Here is a 22,815-nt window from a genome sequence, read left to right as displayed (position 1 = left end):
TGTATTACAAACCACTTCATTACAGTTGCTCAAATACACTGTTTATAAATTGTGCCAAAGTTCATTTTCAGAAGTAAACATTAATACTACAAAAAACAGATTCAACATAAGGAAAATAGTGCTGTGTGCAAAGAACAAGCACGTAAGAATGACAGTTATGCAACAGCAGTTATAACATTACATATACTGAACACCAATTACAGAAGGGTTAACAACATAAAGTCATTTGAGCAGGATCAAGGACTTTCCAAATACCTCCAAACACCTTAGGACCTCTGAATATACTTTGTGGGGATAAGAGGGAACAAAAAGAAAAGGCACTTAACCAAAAGCCTGAATCAAGTAAGTTGGAGGAGTAACTCCATTTAGAGATAGAACTAAAGTATATATATAAAAAAATCTAAAGGTCATACAATTATAATTGCATAAACATTTTATGATATCTATTTATTACTCTAATCTTGGTGTTAAGTTTTTGGAAAATAAAAAGTATACTGTGACCTCCAACATAACAAGTTATGTAGATAGTTAGGTAAAAAAACTTTCCAAAATTTAACATGATTTTTTTCCTGCACTACTATTCTGAAAAGTTCAAAAATAACAGTAATAATTATATCATTTGTCAACATTCCAAAAAACTAACATCCTAATTTTTTTTCTGGGCAAATAGTTCTAAAAATCACTGTGTAAACTAGATTTAAATGTATTTATAAATATAATCAAAAATATTTTAATGAATGTAGCAGCAAACATAGTAAATAACTGTGAGTTCTAACAAACTATCATCTGATTATGATTCAATGTCATAATGGTAGCTTGGGATGGTAGCTTGGGATTTGAGAATTATTTTATTATCAACTGCTTTGGATCAAATGGAGAGGCTAAATGGAGGTTAAATTAGTCAACTAAGAGTCTGAAGAAGTATACCATGATTACCTGCCCCATTCATAGTCTACTGAATAAATTAAACCCTAATTTCATGGAAACAGATGTCAAACCCACAGCACCCACACCTGAGATTTTGACTCAACATTCCCATCTGTCTTGCTAGAGAGAAGACAATATAAAAGGCTGAAAAAGGAATGATTTTAAGCCATCAAATATTATCTTGGGGATGAAAGTATGCATTGTTAAGACAGTTCTTTGTTCATTGTTTATATCCTTTCTCCATACTTCATAAAGATCCAAGATAACCTAAGGAATTTCTAACTGTCCCCATTGGGACAAGAAACACATAATTTAAATGATTCTGAAATTCAAAACCTGTATGTCAAAATTATTGCTTATATTTGAGGCTCAGTGTAAGATCACTATTTTAGCCCTAACCCTCAAAACAATTTAAATTCAGAAACAAAAACTTTACGTTTTATTGCTTATGAATACTGAACAGATTTAACATAAGAGCTATTTAACTCTCCAAATAATTTTAAGACAAACTAGGCTGTTAAAAATATCTAAATTAAAAATTGCTGTGCAGGAAATATATCTCTCTTGCATTGTAATGGTGCTGATATTCTATCTGCTGTTTAAGTTCTGATTATCTTCTTTATGTCCTTATGTCCATTGTAGAGAAGCTTATGGAGTTATCACTTAGATTTATTATGATCATAAAAATCTTATTTTATTGAAAACATCAAGAGCAATTGTCTTCTATCACTTCTTTCATGGCATTATGTTTCCAGATACTCTAGTCTGCTATTAAGATGAAGAGCTGAGCTCTCTTCATATATTTAGCAAAACAAAGAGGCCCCAATTGCATGCCATGTAATAAGAATCATAAACTCAAATCAATTAATGTGTTTTCATTAAATTCTACATGAGAAATATTGAAGAGCAATAAGAAAGCCACTTTTGTTATTTGGTTTTATGAGAACATTTTCACTCTTTTAACATAAACATAAACCGTTTTCTGCCATCAAATATTTTGCTCTGAATTTATGGAAAAACATAATCAGAAACATACAACTCCTACTAATTCTATTCTGTACTGTGTATTATTTCTAAAAGGGAAAAATGTGTGGAATTCAAATGTAAAACTCTATTTAAAAATGTTTTATCTTTCACACTTTCTATCATTGTATATAAGGGAAAATTAATCTAAAAGTTACTAACTACTTAATATTTAGTTTTCATAATGTAATATGGAATGTCAGGGTCTTATTATGCCTCATTTTAAAGAGAATTTCATTTTTATGATATTTTAAAACCATTGTTTCAAATATAATTTTTTTATTTTAAATCTTTTCTTCCAAATGTATTATTTTTATTTATATGTGCATGTGCGTGTACATGCTTAAATACATAGATTTGAAGTTGCCAAAAGGAAACAATTTATATAACAGTAAGTCTCAGTAACAACCTTATATTTGGCTATTTGTAGGATATGCTCATGGAGAACATTTTGCTTATCTTTGAAATGAAGGTAAATCAATCAAGAGAATAAAATTAACCAATTAATATTGAAGGGAGAAGAAAGAAAAGCTTTGCAGATGCAAAAAACATTCTGAACTTTGTAGTTTCTTCTACCGAACTATCAAACAGTTAGGTTTTTTAAAAGCCCTTTGTTTACCTTGTGTCAAGATTGATTTGACTCTATTTTTAATCCGTATTTTGTGCAAGTTTTTTAAAAAATTAATAGGGTCAACCCAACATTCAATTACTATGTTTATATTATATATTATTTAAATATACACATGTTTAACAAATATGATAAGTAGTAATCTGAATCAGTAAGATTAGCTACCTGGCTTTGTAAGATGACATAACATATCTTTGTAAACTTGGTAACTAAATACATATCTGTCACAAAACAGCAGAAGAGTTATGTTGGCCACCATACAGTAAAACTATATGCACATAAGAAATAGAATTCTATAGAAAGCCATAGATATTACTGAGTTTCATACTGTAGCAATTAATGCTGCTCAATAGATACAACTAGTTGTCTTTTTTAAATGTGGTTTCCCTTTAGAGCAGCACTAGAGATTGCAGCTGGAATTAAATAAGCCTCCAGCAAAACATGCTGGCATATGTACATATTCTTCTGGATGATCGCTAGGAATGTTTAAAAAATCAACTCTTACTGAAAAATAAAATATCAGATTTAAATTAAAGAAAAGGCTTTAGTTTGGGGATTAAACTATTATTTTTAGATCTGACCTCCACTGAAACGTTTACAACATAATGTGACATTGTTTTGACTTTTTCTCCCAGAATTACATCCTGAAATACATTTCTTCTGCATTAATTAATGAGTGCAATACAAAGCAGTTCCTACATTTCTTTCCTAGACTCTTAACATAATGGTTTCAAAATCAAAGCCAGCCTACAAGTTGTATGTTCAAGCATCAACAAATCAAGTATCTCCCAGCTTAGCAGATTTAAAGAATACTGGGAATAAGAATGTTAAAGCCTAAACAGAAGGCACCTCAACTATACTCTTTGGAGAGAGCTTTGAACAGTTCTGATAAAAGGTCTTACTTAAAAGCTGTAAGAAATCAATACAGCACATATCTTCTCAAAGCTAATAGAAGAGGAAGAATCCGAAACTATCTTCACAAAGGAGAGAAACGGAATATTTGTACATTCTATCAATATATGAAAAATAAGGCAACTCTGAAATGGTTCAGCAAATCTAAAAGTGATAAAATAAACCTTCCATCAAAGATATTGAAAAAAAGGTATGCTCTGATAAAGCCAATTCATGCTAATCTTATATCTGAAATTTTGATACTAAAAGGAAGATTTTAAGTTCCACTGAAATGTGATTACAAAACACTCACCATTTTTTCAATCTTTATCTGAAATAGAAAATTCTCTGTCCTGATCAGTTACAGTATCTAGGGAAAATATTACCCAAAGCAAATTAGGTATAATCTTCAGGTTCTTCAAAGAGCAAACAAGCAGCCTTGATTTTGGGTAGAGAAAATGCGTACTTCCTTTTATGCTGATATAAAACACTTCTCCTCTATACTTCATCTTATTCAAACTTGCAGAGAATGTTTCTAACTGCTATAGCTTGTAGACTTTCCTGAAGCCTACATATGGCTGAACAGGATGGATGGCCTTACTTGTATGGTGGATACAGATGTCTACTTTAGTTTCCTTTCATAGTTCCTTTATCAGACATCAGCCTGCAAAAAGGTTTGGGTTGCTGTAGGTTTGACAACTGAACCTGTTTGGCCAACCCTTTCTGAGATAATTGGGATAAAAGGCTTTGAGAACTGTCCTAAAAACAAAATCAAACTATGAATTATTTTATAAGAACACTTTCCTCCTTTTTCTTCTCTCTTTGATCAAGTATTTTTGTTTTTGTCCTCACCACAGTGCTTAGGATCAGAATATGTAAACATTGACAGAAACAGCAGCTCTGTGTCCATGTAAGCACTTTCCCAACTGGTCATTCTCCATCAGCAAAGTAGAACCACATTTACTCCCTTATTTAGCAGGACATCACTGGGTTTTCCTCTGTAACTTAGCATCCACTTTGCTTTGGCCATCTAGAATTGAGGATGAAAAGGAGAAAGCAATTCATAAAAGAGAAATGATGATTTATTAAATTTCTCTATCACTGCAATCATATGATCTTTGGTGGTACACAAAATATAGAAAATAAATATCCTCGGTTAAAAAAAAGTTTAAACAAAAGTATAAACAAACAATTTAGCTTGACTAAATTGAAGAAACATTTAAAAGATCCCATGATAGTATCATTTTAATAGTTAATTTAATTTATTTTTGAATGCTAAAATGAATCTAACTTTCATGGAAAGCCTATTTCATAATGTGGAGGTCATGAAACAGAAACAACTTCTCCTAGCTGCAATCCCCGCAACTTCATAAAAATAACGAATTGCAAGCAATTTTTCCCAGAATGTACATATTATGTAGGACAACTCTATAGGAGGAAGTGTTTCTTGAGGTAACTTGATGCCAAGCCAACTTAAGCTTTATAGATAAAAAAACTTAATTTTTTTATTAATTAAATTAAATTGTACCTAGAAAGTTACAGGAAATTAAACCAGGGACCACAGCACAGGTACAATGTGTTTCTGACTTCTACTGCCAGTTGCTGCCTTTTTCAAAGTGATTTTTAGAGGCAGTCTCATGTAAAGTGCCTGTCTGTTCTATAGGGTAGATCAGGCTCAAAATTTAATGTCAAGCAAGAATTACTCTTACTGTAACAGATGCAGTAAAAAAAATATATCTTGCAAATCTGATCTGCTTCCTCCTCCCCTCTAGCTCTGTGAGAACTAGGAAGGATTTTTTTCTCACATTACTTTCTTTACCTGATCTCAAGACCCTTTTATTTGATCATTGCCTTCCTAGTATCTCTTCCTCCTGACCTTCGAGGCCTTTCCCACTTACAGTTTTTTGCAGTAGTTTAACTAAGTACTAATGACATCATGAGTTACCATTGTGAAAGTCTTCTGAGCAATTGACACACTGTAGTCCCCATTTCTCACCCATGAATCCAAGAGAACCCCGAGTCACAGACCTGCTCTCTCTCAAAGCCAGTGTTATATCTCCAAGAAACAGCCATGTGGGTGAAAGCCTTGATTAAAAAAATAGCAACTATTTCTTGGTTGAGTTCAAACACCTAGAAAAGGCTTCAATCATACCGTATTACTAACACAGCCCAGGATGGTGATGTATAATTGGGTATAATCATCTCCCAGCACCTTCAAGTACGTATTAAAGAACAGAGTGAACTGAACTCTGGAGCATGTAAAATGGGATAAAAATAAATAAATAGGTATGGAGTGATGAAATTTATATTTGTTAATTAATATTTTAGGGCTGTGTTTGGAAACTTTGTTGACAATAGGATTGGAAAAGTCATTGCTTTTTGGACTTGCCTATGATTAAGATGAGGGATTGTAGGATAAGATTTTATATGTTAAATAAGAGGAGGTGAAGTGATATTGAAACCATTTATATTTGTCTTGATTCTTTTTCTTTTATCTGTCTTTTCTTTTTTGCCTACTCAGCATGGTCGTAACAATCTTCCTTGAGAATGAATTTAAAATTAGTGTAGGCAAAAATCAAAGTATTCAACACTTACAAAAAGATTTGTTCATGCAAGGCCATAATCGTCACTGTATACTATGGTTTGGGGCTTACTTTATGAGTAAGTTAGACCACTATGATTTGTTTCACAAATCAGGGTAACAACAAACCATGATTTAGTGCAATATATGACCCCAACCCATATAAATCATCCTAGCATCTGACTGCAGCAGCAGTAAAATTAAATTCAAGTCTTGAACTTTGACCCTTTTTAATCATGTTTCAACAGAATGTTTTTTCTTAGAACTGATCAGGCAATTACCAAAGGCTTTGTACCAAATTCTATGTACCAAATACATAGAATATGTATTTCATATTCTCTCCCAGTAATGACAAGAAGAATGAGATACACCTGAATGGGGAAAAAATTAAGGCTTAACCCAGATGGAGAATTATGTCTGTAACAAAATTGCTGAATAGTACTTTCTCCCATGCTTTGGCCACATGTCATGGAAAACATGTTAGAATTGGAATGGTTTATTCAAGTAACTGAATCCAATCTCCTGTTCAAGTCAAATTAGAGCACCTCTAAGAGAGTCACATTGACTAAAGGGAATCCTGCTATGCTTTTGAGAAAGTTGTTGCATTGTCAAAACTGGACTTAAGAAATGTACTGTGAGACAGCTGGTTTCTTTTTAGAAAAGTGAAAAAAATATATTTTCTTACCTGAATAAGCTTGCTGCAAATGAGCAGGCAGAGATGTATGAGACAGTGCTGCTGAATGCTGAGCTCCTGACTGCAAACCCTTCAATAAATCTGACATGGCACACAAAAGAAAAAAACCCCCAGATATAATTATAAAATTAACATGGTCATAGTTTTTTGTGCCTCTCTGTAGACAGCAAGTTTAGTTATTTAATGGTGCAGTACTGAAGTTTGGGATTTACAAATTCAGGTGGATTACTTTAAGCCAATTATTATCTTGCCAGTCCAAAACTACAAGATTGGTCACTGTGATGATGTCAATTGAATTGAACAAAACTGCAAGTTCTTCACAGTCAAAATACAGAACTATATAGGAAGCAAAATAGGAAGCAATAGCATCACATCAGCGGGATGCAGATTGTAGAAAAGATTATGAATTATTTCAAATGTACAAGTTAAGTTTAAATAATTAGAAAAGATAGATATACCAGCAAAATATGATCTGAAGAATTTACAAGTGGAGATAAGTTTTTACTTACTTATTTAATTTATAGGCTGCCTATTTCACTGTTACAGTGACTCTCATCAGTTTACAATATAATAAAAAGGTAAAAAAGATTTCAAAATGATTAAAATTAAGATGATTAAAGAAGAATCTAAAACCTAAGAGGATGGGCGACATGGGGGTAGGGATCTTCTTTATATCCCATCAGCCACACCCAATGTAGCCGGCCTCTATCAGGGACTCAGGGCAGCTGATAGAGCCAGAAGGCCAGGAGTATGGGAGTGGATCTCATCTTCAGCAGTGTAGTGTTCACCTACTTCACACCTAATCCACAACTGTAAAACTAAATACTGAGAAGGAAACACACACAGAAAAAGAAGTGGATAAAATTTAATGAATGAATGCCTTCAAACTATAGATTTGTTTGAATATTAGTTTGAAGGCAGTTGTTTACTAGAAAAAAGAATCAAATAGTCGTGGACCAATAAAGGTTGTCTTCTTCCCTGTGCAATGATCTGCAACTAGTATGCTTCAGCAGTAATTCAAGCAGTTGTTAGAAAAGAAATTGGCGATGTCAAGGTAAATAGAAAACAACAACAATGGATAAGATGGATAGATAGAATCAAAGAAATTACAGAATGAGTTTGGAAGAACTACAAGTTATTAAACAGTAGTCAAGATAGTGAGCATTTATCCCTATAGTCATTAATACCTGAAACTGGCTTGGTAGTACCGTGTTTCCCCGAAAATAAGACAGGGTTTTATTTTCTTTTGACCCCTGAAATATGGTCTTGGTCTTATTATCGGGGATGTGGGGTGTGTCTTATTCCTAAACCTTGGCCTCAGAGCGCTGACTAGCTGTTTCGCCGGTGCTGCTCAGGCTGCTGCCTCCAGCAAACTTCCTGAGGTGAGGAGGTGACGCCGGGGGAGGGGGTTAAGGGGGGGGGACATGCCCCACATGCACCATCCACACGGAAATGGGGCCCTTTCTTCTTTGGGCAGAAAGTGGCCGTGGCTTGCAACAAGCAGGTTTTCTGGTCTTGGGAATGCCGGGGGAAACGAAGGCAGACTTTGGAGTTAAGGCATGAAGCTCAGGCGGGGGGAATAGAGGATGGCGGCCGGATCCCCCTTGGGCATCCTCGCAAGTGCCGGATCAAGGCCGGATCCCCCCTTTGGCCAGGGGGGCAGGGGCACTTCCTCCTCTTCATCCTTCCCTTCTCTGGCTTCTGCTAATCGGTGATTGCCCGGCTAAGTCAGACTCCGGAGCGGCTGCTCCAGGGACTCTGGCATCTCAACATCATTGTCGTGGCTGCCTTCTCCCCTCCCCCTTTCCGCCACCTGAGGGTTTAACCTGGCTGATGGGCTCGTTGGAGCAGCCCCCTTGCCACCCCACTCCCCCTAAGCCGCTTCGTTTATCAAGTCCCATCTCCGGTCCTGGTGGGTTGAGGCAGTTTTAGCATCACACACACACACACACACACACACACACACACACACACACACGGTTTGCCAAGGGCGAGGTTGGGTTGTGGACGCGAGCAGCAGGCAACCCCCCCCCTTGGCAAACCCAGGGCTGGCTGAGAGACCCCTCTCCGTTCTTCCTTCTCCACTGCAGGGTTATTGGCATCCACAGAAGCTGATTGCCACGGGGGGCTCCTTTCAGCATGGGGAAGTGGCGGGACGTCTCGTGCTCTCCCATTGTGTGGAGCCGGGCGGGCAGGAAAGTGAGGCGGGAGCCCCCAGTGCTGCTTGCTCATCCGCTCATTGGGACTGCAGGCTTCCTTTCTCCCCACCCAGCCGGCCAGGCTCCCTCATGGCGCTTGCAAGCGGCTCCTGGTTGCAGCTTCCCTTTTCTGGAGCCTCCGTTGGAGACTCCCCCAAGCTGAAGCCAATTGGCGGCGGGGTGGTGGTGTGAAAAGCCGCAGCGAAGTGATCAGGGCAGCTGGAGCCGCTTTTCATGTGGGGCTGGAGGATGCAGCTGTAAGAGTAGGGTCGTGGGCCAGAGCTCCGGTGCCAGTCTCCCTCCCCCCAGTCCCAGGTTGACAGGGTAGGGCTGGCAAGTTTTTTTGCGGCCACCACTAAGAGAAGGCGTGTGCGAACTAGGGTTTGCAGGAGCGGCCTCCGCAAGGCCATTCTGCATGGATGGCAGGGGCACATGGGGCATGTTCCCCCTCTCTTTCCCCCGTCTCCAGCCTCGCCTCATGTTGTGTTGTTTGTTTGGCAGCTGCGCATGCATCTAAGTATTGGGGGTTATTTTTTGTGGGGGACTTATTTTAGTGCATGCACTCAAAAGCCCAATTGGGCTTATTATCGGGATATGTCTTAGTTTGGGGAAACACGGTACCTAACTATAGGCTTGCTCCAAAGATAAATTGCCTGTTAGCACAAAGGTTGAATATGGACTTTGTTGTCTTCAAAAGAGTGGCCTGTGTCTTTTAAATGCAGATGGACTGCTGAATCTAGTCCTGATGGGTTTTGTTCTCCTATGTTTTGCCATGCTCATGGTATAACATAGGAGAACAAACACATCATGACTAGATTCAGCAGTCCATCTGCATTTAAAAGACACAGGCCACTCTTTTGAAGACAACAAAGTCCATATTTTGAACAGAGTGCATCGCTGGTTTGAAAGAGGGATTAAAGAGGCTATCTATGTCAAAATTGAACAGCCCTCTCTCAACAGAGGGGGAGGAATACAACATCATCTCTCTCCAATCTACAACATAGTCCTTTCAACAGTTCCAAGAAGGCTCCACACCCATTTGCACCATTCAGGTAACCCTGATGACTCATAAACCTCCAGGTGACCTTAAAGACCCGCTGAAAGAATGCAAATGACCAGCTGTCTGCAAGGAGTATAAATCCTTCCATTCCCCACCATCCAGGTAGAGCTGAAGAAGCTTCTTGGATGAGAAGCAAAACGTCTTCAAAGAAAAACTAGAAAGTCCAGTTTCCTCTTGAAAAAGCACATTTGGGATACTCATAGCCATGCACTTGTGCGGTCAACCCAATCATCTAGCCAAGACATCTAATACCTTCTAACAGCCACATCACACCTGAGACAATTAAGCCACTAAGAGAACGATGAAAAATAATTATAGGCATAAACAACAAACTAATTTCCCAACAAATGCAGAAAATTTGAAGAATTTGCCACTGAAAAAAAAGAATCAACTGAAAAATAGTAAAAAAAACCAACAACAACAGTTTTACTTACTCTGAGTTATACTATGGTGGAAAGCTGCTGAGGTAGATCCCGAGGAGGCTGTCACTCCAGCCGTGTCTGTTCCAAAGCTAAGAAGCTCCAATGGAAACTGAAAAGGCATAGTCACTGGAACAAGACTCCCCAGCATCCCAAAAGGAGTCAATGGAGTAGATGTCACATTCTGACTGGTTACAGACAATGGTGATGCCATGAGAGTCAAAGGTGAAGCATTTGCCAGTAATGATGCACCTGTTGTTGACTACATAGATAGAGGTTATTTTAAAAATGTTTTAAAGGCTTTTGGATGCAACCCAAAGCATACTAAAGGTATTTAAGCATTATTTTTTCTCACATTCATTAGAAACAATATTTTATAGCAAAGCTTATTCATTTCTTACTTAATTCATGATACAATTTAAGTGATAGCAAATGTTGGTCGGCTCTTTTTTCTTGCAATAAATATAACTGACAGTGCAAATGTAAAAATTAAGTTTGGTGAGGTGGCAACCACTGGTTCCCCAGCTACACAGAAACATTATAGTTCAGCTGCCACTTAAGGCCATCAAAATCCCACAAACATTGCTTTGGAAAACTAGAAGAAAAAGCTCTGGAACACAGGCTTATAAAATGTTGGCTTCTTTGCTCCACATAGCACAAATCTGTAAAAAAAGTCTTTATTCTTCTCCATAAGAAAGATTACACATGCATTTTTGTGAGAGTTATATACTCAGATAAGGCTTATTGCTGAATAAGGGACTGTTTCTGGAAACTTATAATTACCAGCATTTCATGGTATAAAGTCTAACTCTTCTTACTTCTATCACTGAAAGCTAGTCTGGTGTAGTGGTTAAGGCACCAGGCTAGAAATTGGGAGAGCATAAATTCTAGTCATCAGAACATCACATACCATGTCTAATGTTTAATACCATGTCATTCATATGTGTTGTGGCAGAAAGCAGCTGAAAGAAGGCCATTATCACCAATGGAGAGTATGAAATTCTGAGTAGAACTGGAGCCAATTTCCAATGCACTGGAACTGAAATCACCCAGCAAGGTAAGTCTGGGTGCTAACTACCTTGCAGCCATAGCTGCTGTGATACCCAAACGTGGCCTGAACAATATACCTATCTGTACCTAACAAAGGTTTCTGATCTATCAAAAATGGATATGAACGTATTGCAATTTGGCCTCACATTTATTAGCGATAGTTGGGTAACAAGCAGTTGGATCATTAGCAGTCCTGTAATCAGAACTCAGGAAGGTGGCAGAGGTACTTGGAGTGGGACCAAACTGTCCTTCCTTTAACAGTTAATGCCCTCTCTCCCATAAAGTAGCTGATTCCTGTGAAAATTACTTCCACTGCCTATAAAACCCTGATGTTTTATTGCCTCCACCAACATTTTAAAGAAGTATGTGAAAACTTACTTATGTAATAGACTGAGTGAACAGATGTTGACAATCATGATTGGTAGTTAAGATGGTACAGTTGAGGGTATGTTTGTTCTTGACAATCCCACTAAGTAAGTAACACAATAGGGATGCCAGGTTTATAGATTTAGGATTTTATTGCTGTGTAAGTATTTTATTTTCATAAGTAAATAAATAAAACATGTTAGATGTAGTTTGTATTATTTTTGTGTAGTTTTGATTATTAATACTTTTTTAAAATTAATTTTTACTGTGGTTGGATTGTGCCCTGCTTAGAAACATGTTATCAATCTTTTTCATTTTGTTGTTTCTTTAGTTCCAAAGATAGAAGCCCAACCACACATTAAAAAAAGGGTCATATGGAATTAAAATCCCATTCTTGCTCCTCCACTCCACATAAACTCACCAATTAACAATGATCCTTAATCCATTAGCTTTCATCTGAACCTTTCTCCCACAATACTCTGCTCTCACTCTGGTTATGAGCTAAAGTCTTCTCCCTTTGGACTCTTACCCTAGGAGAAGTTTTCCAAAGGAGGACTGTTGAAAGCTAGACTTATTTATTTTTCACACTTATATAACCACCCATCTCATAATCAATGACTCTAGCAAGTGTACAACAAAGTCAAAAACATATATACAAATTACTGGTAATAATATTATTAACATTAAAAACTTTACAATTATAGAAAGCACAAAACTAAAACAGAATTTTAAAAACACATGTTAATTACACAAGAGTCATCTCAATATTTCTCCAGTCTCCTGAGGCTTGCTGACCCAATCTGGTCTTGAGGGAGCTCCAGAAAGTTAAAAGGGTTGAGATCACTTTGGTATATCAGTTCTCCCACAACAGCAGCCACCAGACTGAGCACCTAGTAGTTTAATCTTCCCCTTTGCTTAGCTGATGAGTAATCTTAACTTTTTCTATCAGGAAAAATAGCTCTCTACATGAAGCCCCCAGTTACTGATTCTTGAACTCATCAACAATTTGGGATTACTACCTTTTTACCTCATTTCCCTTACCCTTGGTTCATCTGAAGAAAGCATATTTTTACCAAAATAAAACTGAGAGGGATGTACAATCTTATTTGCATGAAAAAAGATCATGCATCTGCCCTTCGTTGTCAAAATGTATCTTCAGGATTCATTCAAGATCCTCCAGATGGCGCCACTGATGGCAGCTTTGGTGAAATGCTCTATAACCCATTATAGCAGGGGTTCTCAACCTGTGGGTCGGGACCCCTTTGGGGGTCGAATGACAATTTGCCAGGGGTTGCCTAAGACCATCAGAAATGTGGGAAGTATACTTGCAAGTCGAAGAATCACACTCCAATGGTTGACTCCACAAGCCAGCTGCAGGCTCTTCAAATCACTAGCCGAATTCGGCTTCAGGCGCAATGAATTAAAAAAGAGAAATATTTGCTCTGATGTCTCCCTCTCAAGCCAGCTGCAATCACTCCCAATCGCTAGCCTAATCTGGCTTCAGGCGCGATAAACTTAATAGGGGAGGAGTCTCTGCTTTAATGCCTCCGTCCTCAAGGCTATCGCAAGCAGTTCAGATCGCTAGCCAATATGGCTTCAGGTGCAATAATTTCAAAACGAAAATAATTTTATGGTTGGGGTCGCCACATCGTGGGGAATTGTATTAAAGGGGTCGCCACATCGTGGGGAATTGTATTAAAGGGGTCGCAGCACTATAAAAGTTGAGAACCACTGCATTATAGACTACATACACCAAAAATGAGCTTCTGAACAACAGACAACTTTATAAGAATATTCTTCCTCTGGTTTCTCCTGTCTCTGCTAATGCAGAAAGAAGTTATGTGGATATTATGATCAGAGAAGCAACACTTCTCTTCCATAGCTGGAGAATATAAAGGAAGTGAAAAAGAGGAAGCATGCTGAGGAGCGGGGTTAGGATTCCACTCCCATTGCTTCATCTAACAAATCGACATTCATTAATGAATGTAGGTTTGTCAAATGTAGGTTTGTCAATGAATGAACTTCTCCCTCTAAATAGGAAGCCTAATTTTTTTTAACTCAGCCATTCTCTGCTTTACAGAAACTTGGCTCAGTGAGATTTTCAAGAATAGAACAGAACAAAACAGTTTATTTGCCAACTATGATTAGACACACAAGGAATTCGTCTCCAGTGCAAAAGCTCTCCATTGGTCTCATTCGAGACAATGACGAATCCGCATATAGAGGAGAGGTCAAACGACTAGCCTTGTGGTGCAACCAAAACAATCTGGAACTGAACACGCTCAAAACTGTAGAAATGGTGGTAGACTTTAGGAGAAACCCTTCCATACTTCCACTTCTCACAATACTAGACAACACAGTATCAACAGTAGAAACCTTTAAATTTCTAGGTTCTATCATATCGCAAGATCTAAAATGGACAGCTAACATCAAAAACATCATCAAAAAAGGACAACAAAGAATGTTCTTTCTGCGCCAACTCAGTAAGCTCAAACTGCCCAAGGAGCTGCTGATTCAGTTCTACAGAGGAATTATTGAGTATGTCATTTGCATCTCTATAACTGTCTGGTTCGGTTCTGCAACCCAGCAAGAAAAACACAGGCTTCAGAGGATAATTAGAACTGCAGAAAAAATAATTGCTACCAACCTGCCTTCCATTGAGGACCTGTATACTGCACGAATCAAGAAGAGGGCCGTGAAAATATTTGCAGATCCCTCGCATCCTGGACATAAACTGTTTCAACTCCTACCCTCAAAATGACGCTATAGAGCACTGCACAACAGAACAACAAGACACAAGAACAGGTTTTTTCCGAAGGCCATCACTCTGCTAAACAAATAATTCCCTCAACACTGTCAAACTATTTACTAAATCTGCACTACTATTAAACTTCTCATCGTTCCCATCACCAATCTCTTTCCACTTTTGACTGTATGACTGTAACTTTGTTGCTGGCAATCCTTATGATTTATATTGATATATTGACCATCATTTGTGTTGTAAATGTTGTACCTTGATGAAGATATCTTTTCTTTTATGTACACTGAGAGCATATGCACCAAGGTAAATTCCTTGTGTGTCCAATCACACTTGGCCAATAAAAAATTCAATTCAATTCAATTCTATTCTATTCTATGCACAAGCAAAGCAACAGAGTAATAATAATCGTAATACCACCAGTAAGAGGTAGTAGTAAAGAAAATGGGAAGGATAATAATAATAATACTACAGCCATACAACATGGGTAAATATCCTTAGACAAAAGCTGTGGGAATTAGGTGTTCAGCAGAGGGAAATGAGGGGAAAAACTGTCCCTGTGTCTAGTTGTTTTGGCATGCAATGGAGAGGATTTGAAACAATTTATGTCCAGGATGTGAGGGAAGGAGTTGAAACACAAGGTTTTAAATTCAAAGGGCAGACTGGGTTACAGAGACATCAGATAAAAAAGAGGAGGGGGAATCTGCTTCTACATTAATATCTGCTGGTGTAATAACGTCAAATTACTAAAGAAATTTTGTAGCATGGACAGAGAGACACTGTTTATCAATTGTAAGTCCTTTTATGCTCCACAAGAGTTTTCTTCATTCATCTTGACTGCGGTTTAAATGACTACAGGCTGGTTGCTCCGACATCTGTAGTTATGAAGACCTATGAGAGGTTAGCACTAACCCACCTGAAAGTCATCACAGATCCACTATTAGACTCTTTGCAATTTGCCTACTAAGCAAATACGGTAGATCTGCAGAAGATGGAACTGCACTATAATATGGAACAGCACTACATCTTGCTCTTCTCATTTTATATCAATGACTGCATTTCTAAGGATTCCTCTTTTAAAGCATTGAAGTTTGCAGATGATACAACAATCACTCACCTTATTTGAGACAGAGATGTGCATATAGATGGGAATTGGCCCTGTGGTGAAGCTAGAACAATCTGGAGTTGAACATGCTTAAAACTGTAGAGATGAGAATGGATTTTAGGAGTAGCCCTTCTATTCTACCACTTCTTACTACAGGGGTCTCCAACCTTTTTGGTTCTGCAACTGGCTTTGACAGCAGGGTAGAATGGTTTCATGCACAACCTAAATCCCAAGCATGCACAAATGAAGCTTTGCGTGTTCACCTGCCACTTCGGCAGCTCGATTCCCAACTTGCCTGGTAGCAGGCCACAGCCCAGGGGCTGGGGATCCCTGTCTTACTATATTCGACACCACAATATCAGCAGAGAGTCCTTCAGATTTTGGGGTTCTATAATCTCCCAGGACATGAAATGGATACTTAACATTAGAACCACCATTAGAAAGGCACAACAAAGAATATACTTCCTGGATCAACCCAGGAAGTTCAGACTGCCCCAGAAGCTATTGATATAGTTTTACAGAGGAATTACTGAATCTATTATATGTATTTCAATAACTGTCTGGTTTGGTACAGCAACCAAACAGGACAGGTACAGATTCCAAATGATTCTTAGGACTACAGAAAGTACAATTGCTTTACCTACGATTGAAGAATGGACACTTAAAGTATTGAATTTAGCAGAAATGGCAAAAATTTCTGCGTATCTGAAAGACCATTCACAAGAAAAATATGTATTGGAGTGGAGAAGTTGGATTGATTATATTCAAAACAAGAATTGGACTAAAAAGTATCAAATAGTTTAGGAATAATGTTAGGAATGGCATATATTAATGTATATGTTTATATGGGAAAGGGGAGTTAAGGGGGTGTTGGAAGAGGGTGGATATGAGTTAAGATTTTTGTTGTATTTTAGCTTATGATTGTTAGATGTTATACCCTGCATTTTGTTCTTGGAAGTCTCGGGGGGGCGGGTTGGGGGGGTTGGAGGAGAGGAGGAGGCGGGGAAGTGGGGGAACAATTGTTTAAAAAAAATTTCTTTGTAAAACTTTTTCAATTAAAAAAAAGATAAAAAAGAAAGAATAATTGCAACCAGCCTGCCTTTCATAGCAGATCTGGATAAACAGCGGGTCAGGGGGAGGGCTGAGAAATATCTACAGACCCTTCACATCTTGGACATAAACTGTTTGTACTCCTCCCCTCAGGACACTGCAATAGGGCATTGCATGCCAAGACAACTAGACATAAAGACAGTTTTTTCCCTTCCATGGCCTTCAAACTGGTTAATGAGCCATTGAACTTCATGAAAATTATGAACCACAATTCTCATAGTTTTTTTTTGGGGGGGGGGGAGCTTTAATTCTGCATCTTAAAGATTTATTGATTTACTTGAAGGATCCTGCTTTCTACACTGATCAAGTGCATCGAGGTGTTCAGTGCTTTCATAAATGCAGCCCCTCTGCTAAGCTAGAAAAATGCACCTTTGAATTTCTAGTGTTGGACTATTTTATCATGTAAGCTAGAATATTTCTTACCTTATGACCCTCCAATCTCCATTCTCCACCCAGAAAACGTCAGTGCCCCTTCCTTGATATCTAGCTAGTCCTAAGTCTCAGACTCCTAAGGGCAGAACAGAAAGTCTTTCCTTGACTGATCAAATTCAGCAAAAACAGGGTTCATAAGTGCAGAGTTAGATAGATAAACTTCAGGGAACCCTTTGTACTCCGCTTTTTGGGGGCATGGGAAAACTGTACCCAAAGTCACATGAGAAATTCTACAGCTAAGAGTAGATTAGAACTTAAGTGCTCAGTGACTGCCAACACTTTAACCACAAAGCTCTTCTTTGGGTCAGCAAATGCCTTCTGTCCTCCCATGGGCTTGAAGAGAGTTAAGAAATATCCCCTTTGATTGTGAGAAGTAGAAAGAGAAAACTTAACAAATCTTGGATAAACAAAGAGAAGGTGTTTTGATTCCTATATAGATTCGATCTAGTCTGCAATGGAAAAGCTACTTTAACCAAGTTATGAGTCTTTTTTCAAGAAACAAGACATGAATAATCACACCTCTCCTGCGCAGACTGCACTGGCTACCTGTGGTCTTCCGGGTGCGCTTCAAGGTTTTGGTGACTATCTTCAAAGCGCTCCATGGCATAGGGACCGTCTGCTGCTACCGAATACCTCTCACCGACCCGTGCGCTCTCATAGGGACTCCTCAGGGTGCCGTCGGCCAGACAGTGCCGGCTGGCGACACCCAGGGGAAGGGCCTTCTCTATGGGGGCTCCCACCCTCTGGAACGAGCTTCCCCCAGGACTTCGCCAACTTCCCGACCTCCGAACCTTTCGCCGCGAGCTTAAGACACATCTATTTATTTGCGCAGGACTGGACTAGATTTTAAATTCAAATTGGTTTTAATGGGGATTTTATTATTTTTATTATTATTTTTATTTTAATTATTTTAATTATTCGACCAATTATAATAAGTTTTTTAATGGATGTTTTATTTGTATTTATATGTATGTTTTTATCTGGTTGTGAACCGCCCTGAGTCCCTAGGGAGATAGGGCGGTATAAAAATATGAAAAATAAATAAATAAATAAAATAAATAAATGTTCAGCTGAATGAATGGGGGAGGGGAAATGCAAGCATTTAAAAGAGGGGATCTTGACAGCTGTAACTAAAGAAGAAATGGAAATTCTACTTCCCTTCTAGCTAAACTCAGGATAGAAGGAGAGACTGGAAATCTTATATATCTCAAGAAGAAACAGAAGATGGGCACAATACCTTCTAGCCATTCATGACCAATAAAGGGTTTCACTTCAGAGGGAATAGGAAGAATAAAATAGAGAGGATGTGCCGTAAGGCTGAAAAACAGAGAGAGCTACACATAAAAATATTTCACCTATGTCCAAATATCCATGAACTCAGAAGGCAGGAGGAAAAAGTATAGCATTTAAATTCTAAAATACACACCCATATAAAGGCTTTGATTTCTTCACACTGTAAAGGACAAATCATTGTTGTATACGCTAACACGTTTAATTCTTATCTACAATTTTTTTAAAAATTTATATCCTGCCCTTCTCCGAAGACTCAGGGCGGCTTACATTGTGTTAAGCAATAGTCTTCATCCATTTGTATATTATATACAAAGTCAACTTTTATTCTACTTTAACTGTCGTACCTGAGAGTCTTCTACTAAGTTTAGCCAATTGCTAAAGGGTTAAGTGTCTGGAGACCTGACATTTATTGCTCTGTCCTGGTATAATGTTTGACTGTAATTATGCTAAATAGGGTGCTTACTTTAGGAAAGGTGCTTACTTTAGGAAAGGTTGGTCAACTAAGTATAACGATTTTTGTGAAGGAAGTGCAGATCATTTCCATAATATTGCCCAAAAACTTGCATGGATGTCTTTGTGTACTTATTTAAGTTTGATTCAAGTTTGACTCAAGAGTGTTTTTATTTTTACTCAAAACTCAAATACCCTATTTATACACACAAAGAAGAACACATACATTCCTTTAAAAGGCCCCCAGAAACATAGAAAGGAAAAATATAAAAAGAGTTAGGTTGAAGTGGAGGAATAGCTCCAAGAAAATGAATGAAAGTGAAACAGAGATAAGGAAACTAGAAAGGATATAAGGCAAGAAGTGGATAACTAGATAGGGAAGGAAAGAAAAGTAACGAAAAGAAAGAAAAGCTCAGTTTAAACATCACAAAAAAGTGATAGGTTTACCAGCCAAACAACTTTTCTCAAGCAGCTGTAATTTTCAAGGGCTTAGGGTTATTCTCTAAATAAAGTAATCCATCCATCTAAATTATTGGATTCAATTTTTTTGCTATTCTAGTAATTTACTCTGCATAGTGTTTATAACAGTCACAGTAAAAAAGTCTTAAGATACAAATAAATATACTAGAAATTAATTTTTATCTTTATATATTAAATCCTAGAGTGTCAGTTATCATAAAACACTATAAATGAAGTTGATTTATAATAAATTCCATCTCCTAGTAGCTATACGAACTCATATTGGTAAACACAACCCTGCTTTTTATTTATGAGTAATCCTTAGTGGTGTGGTTTTTTTTGCCTTAATATTATATACAAACTCACCCATTATGGGCCACTGTTATGTGTGAACCTGGCCACTGTAACTTGTTTAATAAACTATAGTTTAAATGTGTAACTGGACCAAAACATACATCTATGGTTCAATATTTTCCTTGAAGTCAATCCTATTATACTGAGTGGGCTTATTTCTAAACCCATCCCCTTTTGCATCCATTACCACAGTTCACAATTTAATAATCAATATGTACAGTATATTATATCTTAAGTTCAGATTCGGATTCAGTACATACCTGTACACTGGCTGGTATAACTGTAGACCCTGAGGCAGAAGATGGTCTATGTGGAGTTGATAACTGCTTAGTAGCACCCTGTGCTCCACTTCCTGCTGCTCCAGAGGGATTAGTTCTACTAGCCCCACTTGCATTTAAGCTGCTTCCCCTATTGATAGGTACATTCAATCCAACTCCACTCAGGTTATTTTTGCCAGCAGTTGCAGAGGCAGAGGAACTGGATAATTTAGAAGGGGCTTGAGGATTCTTTGCTGGTTGAAAGCCTGAGGTTCGGTTAGAGGAAAGTAAATTAAGTGTGGAAGATTGTCGATTGACACTTACTCCACTGGACTGTTTATGAAGGGAATTGTTGTTGGAGTGACTGTTCTGGGATACTAATGTACTTGGACTGGAAGAACTAGACGATGATATGGGTTTGATTGTAGAGGTGGACTTAGATGAGGGCAGTTTAAGGGATACAGTAGGTTTGGATGTTACCGAAGGCTTGGGTGCTGAGGGTTTGGGAGAGATAGCTGGTTTAGGAGAGGGAACCATGGAGAAAGGAGGCTTGAAACCCTGGGCAGAAACGTGTGATACCATGGCCTTGGCCAAATAATTACTAGAGGTAGAGGTGCAGGATGTTGTCCGAGACACAAGTGGGTGAACCATTTGGGAACTCCCAGAGGTGGCATTAGACAAAGGAAGGCGGTATACTACTGGTTTATCTGAAGTCTTGGTTACTGGGGAAGAACAGGAAAGTTTGGGATTGCTACTTAATTTTACCACAGGATTGGTTTGAGATTTACTAATAGTAACTTGCAGAGGAGACACATATTTTTGTTGGGCAGTGGGCTGCTGGTGAACTTTTGCCACTTGTACTGTTGAGGGACCACAGCTTTGGACTTCTGAGGAGGTTACAAGCATAACTGTATCCTTTGGCCTTTGTGAAGTAGGAGAAGCTGTAGCTTGCCCTTTGCAGGAGGAAGAAACATGGGTCTGGGAAGAAGCAGCTTGTATTTGACTTGACCGCTGTAACCCTTGCTGCAGAAGCTTGGCTGGCAAAGGTTCCAAAGAAACCTTGGGATTTTGAATTGAAGATCCAGCAATAAGGCCTGAAGAGATACCAGTCTGAAGCAAATCCTGGGATTTCTTTGGTACTGGTCCTGTGTGTCCAGCTATAAGACTTGATGAATGTTGTGTTTGAACCGTCTCTATCTTTTTTGAGGATGACAAAGGTAATTTGCTCATTATGCTTGCTAACTTCTCTTCTCTTAGCCCGGCCCGAGGTCTTGAAGCAGATGTGTCTACAGGGGACACAAAAGAAGAACTCTTGACCCCATTATTAATAGCAGCCAAAGCATCAGAAACAGAATCCAGTGAAGGCGGATTAAATGACAGATCTTCATCCAGTGAGTCATCTAGGCAAATTGTCTCTGGAGCTGGAATAAAGCTGGTTACAGCATTGATAGGTGTGCTAGTACTTGAAGCAGGAACACAGGCTGAAGTAAAAGGGGGACATGCTCTCTGCTCCTTCTTTGGACTAGAGTCCTAGTGTAAAAAGAAAGTGAGAAAAATGAATTTGTTTTTGAATTCTGCTAGCACCGATGATGTTACCTAGTTTGTGTAATAAAACATCTGCAAGAAAACAACCAAGCTCAAAAGTACCACGATTCCTTATTTCAACCTTTAGCTACAAATATTTTCTTTTATTGGAAACAACTCTTTATAAAGCGAAGAATTCTGTGGAGAAAAGAAGAAGAAAAAAGAAAACAGCACAATGTATTTTAAAATCTGTTTGTGAGATCTGTTGGATATGCCTTATTCCAAAGTAAAAAAATCTTTCTTTGTCAGGCAAAAAGCAAATTTTTAAAAAAAGGTAAAAGCAAGTATATGACTTGATCAGTATGAGCTAATTTTATTTCAATGATAATGATTTACATTTTTATATTATACATATACAATTTTCATGTTATTTACATCGAATATCCATTAAAATAAAATAGCAAGGGATAAAATTGAAGACCAAATGGCATGCAAATAGCAACAAATGACCTTTTACTTTAGGTATACCTAATATTCTAAACCGTGTGTGTGTGTGTGTGTGTGTGTGTGTGTGTGTGTGTGTGTTAAAATTATTAGATGCCCAAGGGACGTTAAAAACAAACCAAGAGTTAAAACAACAAGGAAAAGATATAGATTGGTGGCCATACCTGCAAATTCAGGCAAGATATAAAAAGGATCTAGAAAAATATGGCTTCTACAAGTAGCAACAAGAGCTTGATACAATTATACAAGGGACGGAGGAAAAAATGATATCCAAAGCATACAACTATTTCCTGAGATTTAAGATGGAAAAAGAAACTGTCAAAGAAACTATGATAGTCTGGGCAAAGAATTTTGGTTATAATATTGAATTAGAACATTGGGAAAAATTATGGGGAAAAAAATTATAAATTAACGATGGCAGCTTATAAAGAAAACCTGTATAAAATGTTTTACCACTGGCATTTACCTCCAGCTAGATTGGCCAAAATGTTTCCAAACCTATCTGCAGAATGCTGGAAATGTAAACATAATCAAGGGACATTTTTCCACATGTGGTGGTCATGTCCAGGAGCCAGGAAATACTGGATCAGAATAAGAAAGTGGTTAGAAGAAATTACGAGTCAAAGAATTGAGTTAAAACCAGAATTATTTCTACTACGGATAATAAGAGCAAACTACGGTAAGAAAATTCAATATATTATATTGAATATAACAACAGCGGCCAGAATTGCC

General features: G+C 37.9%; 1 protein-coding gene across 3 annotated transcripts in view; it reads right to left on the bottom strand.

Annotated features, from left to right (window-relative positions):
- Positions 1-2,651: 2,651 nt before the first annotated feature.
- Positions 2,652-22,815, bottom strand: part of UBN2 (ubinuclein 2) — a 72,165-nt gene continuing 52,001 nt past the window's right edge. For 2 of the 3 annotated variants that reach the window (XM_058189715.1, XM_058189716.1), the window contains exons 14-17: positions 20,059-21,585; positions 10,437-10,683; positions 6,736-6,825; positions 2,652-4,499 (exon numbers count right to left, since the gene is read on the bottom strand). In XM_058189715.1, the coding sequence (XP_058045698.1) occupies positions 4,453-4,499; positions 6,736-6,825; positions 10,437-10,683; positions 20,059-21,585 (1,911 nt within the window). In that variant the 3' untranslated portion in view covers positions 2,652-4,452. The other variant, XM_058189717.1, reaches the window with a different exon arrangement.

Source organism: Ahaetulla prasina, chromosome 7 (genome assembly GCF_028640845.1).
Source record: "Ahaetulla prasina isolate Xishuangbanna chromosome 7, ASM2864084v1, whole genome shotgun sequence".
NCBI classification, from domain to species: Eukaryota; Metazoa; Chordata; class Lepidosauria; order Squamata; family Colubridae; genus Ahaetulla; species Ahaetulla prasina.
Note: the sequence above shows the minus strand (reverse complement) of the source record. Positions and strands in the feature narration are given on the sequence as shown.